Source organism: Callorhinchus milii, unplaced genomic scaffold (assembly GCF_018977255.1).
Source record: "Callorhinchus milii isolate IMCB2004 unplaced genomic scaffold, IMCB_Cmil_1.0 Scaffold14, whole genome shotgun sequence".
NCBI lineage: Eukaryota > Metazoa > Chordata > Chondrichthyes > Chimaeriformes > Callorhinchidae > Callorhinchus > Callorhinchus milii.
The window spans coordinates 6,865,817-6,872,068 of record NW_024704755.1 but is presented as its reverse complement, the minus strand read 5'-3'; the positions used below and the strand labels follow the sequence as shown (position 1 = coordinate 6,872,068).

The 6,252-nt window shown below is 49.7% G+C and overlaps 1 protein-coding gene across 1 annotated transcript; it reads left to right on the top strand.

Annotated features, from left to right (window-relative positions):
- Positions 1–1,454: 1,454 nt before the first annotated feature.
- Positions 1,455–2,225, top strand: LOC103176167 (regulator of G protein signaling 9 binding protein). The gene is given in 2 exon segments (XM_007889574.2): positions 1,455–2,031; positions 2,034–2,225. Coding segments are annotated over 2 exon segments (765 nt in total). The 5' UTR covers positions 1,455–1,458.
- The last annotated feature ends 4,027 nt before the right edge of the window (positions 2,226–6,252 follow it).

Here is a 6,252-nt window from a genome sequence, read left to right as displayed (position 1 = left end):
GCATTATAACCTGCTCCAAGCTGCCCCCCCCCCTCATTCTTTCTTTCTTTCTGTCTCTCTCTCTCTCCCTCTCCCCCCCAAAAAAAACACACGACAAGGCGACTCACCAAACGGCGTCACTCACGCTCGGCCCATTTTTTTTTTGCGCGGTCGGTTTCACCGTTTAACTTTCTGTGCGCGCCTCCGGTTTTCCCATCAAACTCCTCCCCCCCTCTCTCTCTCCCCCTCTCCCCCCACTCGGTCACGAGCGGAAACAATGTCGCCATTCGCCGGAGTGGCAACAGCCCGCGGCCCAATCACAGCCCGAGCCCGGCCCGCGGCAGCCAATCAGCCGCCCGCTCGCGGCCACATTGTTACGTCGCAGTGAGTTGGGGGCGGGGCGGGGGCGGGAGGTTCGGAAACCACCCCCTCCCCCGAGGAGGGGGGCGGGGAGAGGGAGGAGGGGCGGGGTCTTCAATCACTTCCTGGGTGGGGCTTTTTTTCACCCTTCCCCCCCCACACACACACACACACGTGATGGTGGAGGTGCTCAGTCCTGGGTATTTAACGGGTGTTTAATCCGGACTGAAACAGCTGTAAAGTGAAGGAGCGATTAGTGAGTGACTCTTGGAGGCGGTTCTTACACATCAACTCTCTCTGTGTCTCTTTCTCTGTCTCTCTCTCTGTCTGTGTGTCTGTCTCTCTCTGTCTGTCTGTGTCTCTCTGTGTGTCTGTCTCTCTCTGTCTGTGTGTCTCTGTCTGTGTGTCTGTCTCTCTCTGTGTGTCTGTCTCTCTCTGTGTGTCTGTCTCTGTGTGTCTGTCTCTCTCTGTGTGTCTGTCTCTCTCTGTGTCTCTCTCTGTGTCTGTCTGTCTCTGTGTGTCTGTCTCTCTCTGTGTGTCTGTCTCTCTCTGTGTGTCTGTCTCTCTCTGTGTGTCTGTCTCTCTCTCTGTGTCTGTGTCTCTCTCTGTGTGTCTCTGTCTCTCTCTGTGTGTCTGTCTCTCTCTGTCTCTCTTAAGTAATCCGAGATCGTTACAGGGGCGGACCCGACTCTGTGCCTCTCTTGTGCAAATTGTGTGCTGACAGCGATGTGCTCGGGGGGGGGCGCGTAGAAAGTTCGGATTAGAAGGGAAGAGGCAGCGGACGAGAGAGAGAGAGAGGGAAAGGGAGAGAGGGAGAGCAGAGCGGAGGCTCCGGTTGACGGCGAGAATGAATGCGTCGAAATCGACGGTGACACTCCTGTTGGACCGAAGTGGGTTCATGGCGGAGCCGCTTTCGGTTCTGACCGGTTAACGCTCAGCGGGAAAGCCGAGGACAAGGGCTCTGCTTTAACTTTGGTCACAAACACCGTCGTCGTCCTCCCACCACTTCCCCCCCCCCCCCCACCCCCACCACCGAGAACCCCGACGAAAGGAAGACCGGATCGGATCGATCGACCCCCCCCCCCCCACCCCCACCCCAACCCCCCAACGGGGACCGCGATGGTGAGGGACGAATGCAAAACGCTTCTGGACGCGCTGAACAAAGTCTCCGCCTGTTACAGGCATTTGGTGGTTTGCGTCGGGGGGACGTCGGACTCCCAGAACCTGCGCGAGGAGCTGCGGGAGACCCGCCAGAAGGCCCGGGTCCTGGCCGTGGCCAACAGGAACCGGCTGACCGCCGCCCTGAAGGACCGGGCCCTGGGCCGGGAGGACCGGGCCGAGTTCGAGCGGCTGTGGGTGGTCTTCTCCACCTGCGTGGAGCTGCTGGAGGTGGACATGCGGAGGGCCCTGGAGCTGGGCCACGACTTCCCGCTGCACGTGCCCCGGCGGCACCTGATCCAGTCGGGCCTGTCCGGCGGCACGTCGGCCGTGGCCGCCCGGGCCATGAGCGTCCGCGACATGAGGTACGGCGGCGGCAGCAACATCGACACGGCCGACCTGAGCGACCTGGAGCAGGAGATCGACGAGGTGGGCGACATGCTGTACCAGATGGAGATGAAGGTCGGGGTCCCGCACTGGACGGTGCAGGCCCGGCAGGGCCCCGGGGCCGAGCTCCGGGGCGGGGGGGGAGGGGGAGGGGGGCGGTGTTGTTGTCGTCGTCGTCGGTCGGCGCCGAGGCCGAGAGCGAGAGCGGCGGCGGCAACGGCGGCAACGGCGGCGCCGGGAAGGGGCTGTGCGAGTCCGGCCGCTTGGCCGCCGGGGCCATGTTCGCCGCCGTCTTCCTGGTGGCCGTGGTGCTCGCCGCGTGCGTCGTGCAATTCGCCTGACACCCACCCCACCCCCCACTGGCCTCGACCCCCCCCCCCCCACCTCCTCCTCCACCCCCCCACCTCCTCCTCCCCCCCTCCTCCTCCACCCACCCACCGCCGTCTTTCCCCCTTCTGTGGGGTTCTCCCCCCTTTCTGTCCCCAAGTGTTAGTGACTGTGTCGTGAATGTGGAGCCGACTGGAGCGAGGCATTGCCCCCCCCCCTTAACCCCCACCTCACCCCACCCCCACTCCTGACCCCCCCCCCACTTGGTGTCCCGAGGGATGGTCAGGACAGGAACTATTGGGAGAAATCTCCCCCCCCCTTTTTTTTGTGTGTGTGTGTGTGTGTGTTCCCCTCTTTTTTCGAAACGAAACCGTGCCGTGGGGATCTTTTATCGGCCGCCCCGGAAGCGGGGGGTGTGGGGGTGGGGGGGGGGACGGACGGTTCGAAGCGTCTCACCCGAGAGGACGGGCGCCCCCGAAGACGACACGGCGCCGCCCGCAGCGCAACGGGGGCTGGAACGCCGGACGGACGGATGGACGGACGGCCCGGCCGGAGCGCGCGAGCTCGAGGTTTCCGACGCGGGCGCCGACACGTTCTCGGACGGCCTGAAATCCGGACGCGCCCGGAGAAGTTAACGTGGACGTTGTAATAATAATAATAATAATAATAATCCTTGCATTTGATATAGCGCTTTTCACGTCGGGAGGAACGTCCCAAAGCGCTTCACAGAACACACTGTCAAGTGAATTGACTGTATATTTGTGGGCGAACGCGGCAGCCAATTGCGCACAGCAATGTCCCACAAACAGTCGTAGATTGTAAATGACCAATTTATTATTGTTTGGGTTTTGGAGGGATTATTATTAGGCTCTGTGTGGAGTAAGGAAACTTGCCCAAGGTTTCGCTCTGCCTGGAATTGTTGCCTTTTTACGAGATGAAAACCCGAGGGTTAATCTCGCCTGTTGCAGAAATGTGAATTTTATGAATTGCGGCAAGAGCACTTTGGCGATAGACTGGTTCGTGTAAACTGCTGGCTCACGTTTACATATCAGTCTTATTGGTGAAAATGATACAACCACATCTTTTTTTTTAAAAAAAAATATTTATTCAGTGGTTTCTTACGACGAGGTACAGTTGACAGTGGATTTGGTCCATACAGTTTTCAGTTATGTACAGTGACAATATTTTGTGTCTCCGGTAGAACCGAATAATATAAACCTTCCACAGTGCATCTGATAACTAACCAACTGCCGTCCAGTGTGTTGATACGGAAATGCATTTTTGAAATGTATCGTTACAGTACTATATATTAAATTGTAAATGTTTTGTGACACACAATGTTGAGTTGAAGTATTAAGTAATACTGTATTTATAATAAAATGTAACTTTGTCAAATTTTGCTGAGAACTAATCAATATTTTTCTTTGCAAAGTATGCAGGGGGAAGGAGGGGTAACGAGATTTGTGTATGTTTTAAATAACAATCGAGAATTCACTATCTCCATGATTTAGGTCAGGAAATTAGTGCAAAATAACCCTTTTGCACTATTCAATTGCAAATGCAGCCATGTCGAACTTTGCTGTGTTATTTTTAAAAAAAACCTTTAGATTAAAGATGCATTACCATTTTTGAATAAAATTGAGTATTCAGCTATGAGAAAACCTATATGGGCTCTCTGTGATTTTAAACAATGTAGGCAAAGAATAGATAATTTAGATAGATTTTTTGGATTTAGATAGATAATTGTTGCATCTGGGTATTAAGGGATATGGGGTAAGGGTGTGTAACTGGACTTGATGTACAGATCAGCCATGATTTTATAAAATGGAGGAACATGCTCGAGGTGCTGAATAGTCTACTTCTATGTTCAACAACAACAAAATTACATTTGTATAGCGCCTTTCACGTCGCGAGGACATCCCGTGGAACAAGTGGTGTGACTGTGCTTTTCACCACCACCCTGGTCGGGAAGTGAGGGATCATTCAGATTATTTTGCTCCTTTTATCTATACTGGTAATTTAGTTATACCTGGCTTTCAAATTTTGAGCTTCCCCTCTGGTGTTAAAGGGCCCCTTTAACTTGTTGCTACTTTTACAATTAAAATATTTTTTGATTCTGCAAAGAATGATACCGATAATCATATTGTATGAATCTAATGCTGTTGCTGCTGCATTTTGTTTTATTCAGGAGTCTTGAATGACTAAAAGCCAGTATTTAGCTACACTTTCACGTGTTTGTCCTCATAGATGAGGCTGACCAGCTTTAACCACTGCAGATCAATGTTCATTACGTAAAAAGTAAGCCTAACTAAACCCTTGGATTAAAACCTGACAAAAAGCACTCAATGTGATTAATAGCTCGTCTTTTAATGCCGGCTTCTACCGGATTCCAGAAGCTGCAGTGAGCCAGTAGCTCTCCAAAATGTTTCACTTCCTTGAATTCTTGCTCTTCCATTAGACAAAGATTAGTCAAATAATCAATGCTACTCCTATGCCAAGTATACTAACCCTCTTCTGCGACAAGCTAATATTCTTACAGTTGAGGCACAAAGTTTTGTACTACTAAAAATCATTGTTGGGACCAGGATTATTTAGGTTCAATGCTTGGATCAATAATTATATAATCATAAGAGTGAACTTTGAGTTTTTATGTTTAATTCTGTGCCTCCCATCGTATGTAAGTTAAACTGGAGTCAACTCTCATGCTAGAATGTAATGCATGGGGACACAGACCTCAGAGGATCTCTCATTAAACAGAGTGCTGGAGGGTGTGAGAATTGTGTAAAGGGATTTGTTCTATTCATATGATTCTGGAAGGCGTAATAAGTAGTGCTGAAAATTCTACTATATTTGATGCAATCTCTTACATTCATACTGAAGTTAAGTTACATGCACATTGGTCTGCTACTATGAAACTAGCAGCACAAAATGCATCTTCCTTTGAGACATCGGTTTTGCAGGCCATGGACTGAGTGGAAGCGCTTGTATTGAATTCTTGCTCATATTTCTAATCTGGAAGCTTTGGGGTTAAGATGAAGATTTTGGAACTTTCCAAGATGAAGATTTTTTTTCAGAAACCTGAAGGGTGTCCAATGTTCTATGCAGAAAGAAATCCATTGTTATCTTGATAAGATAATCTCCATCATCGACATACGCAGGGTATCACAGGTTCAGACAGTAAGCAACAGCAAGATTACATTTGTATAGCGCCTTTCACGTCGGGAGGATGTCCCGACATGAAAGCACTCATGATGGCAGCAGTATCGTGACATCAGGAAGCCCAGAACGGTTAAGTACCTTTGTTAAGATTATAATACCACAGAGAAGCTTAGAACCATGGAAATTTACAGCACAGAAGAAAGATATTCAGCCCATCATTTCTGATGCTTGACATCGATGCAGGGCTATCGATGCAATTTGCAGATGTAGGTAGTGAGGCATCTGTATCCACTGATACATCTACAGTTGACTATGCATAACATCTACCAATGCTGCTCCTCCATTGAGGGAGCACCTAGTGGGGCATTAATAGATCTACCAAAAATAATTTCAGCCAAACCAGGAGTGAACACAGAAGTACCAGATTATTGGAAATCGGTACTATTTTTATTGTGTAATTCAAATTGATTTTGATTTTAATAGTTGTCAATCTAAGGTGTAAGATTGCATTGCAGTCGTGCTGCATGACTGCAATTGCAGAGAATAAAGATGGCAATCAAAAGTATGCTTGCATGGGTTTGAACTTATAAAAGGTTTCACTGGAATAAAGAAATCATGTTTTGGGAGTGATATTTGTTTGAAATCAATTTAACACATAATACAAATGATAAATGTGACTGTTTTGCCAACTAAACAATGCACAAAATACTGCAGATCCTGGAAATCTGAAAACAGAAGTCGCTGCCAACACTCAGCAGGTCAGGCAGCACCTACGGAGAAAGGAAAGTGAGTCAACGTTTTGGGTCCACGACCTCCTTCGTCAGAACCCGACGTTGACTCACTTTCCTTTCTCTAAAACAAGAGTCGGTCAATGTTAGGCAA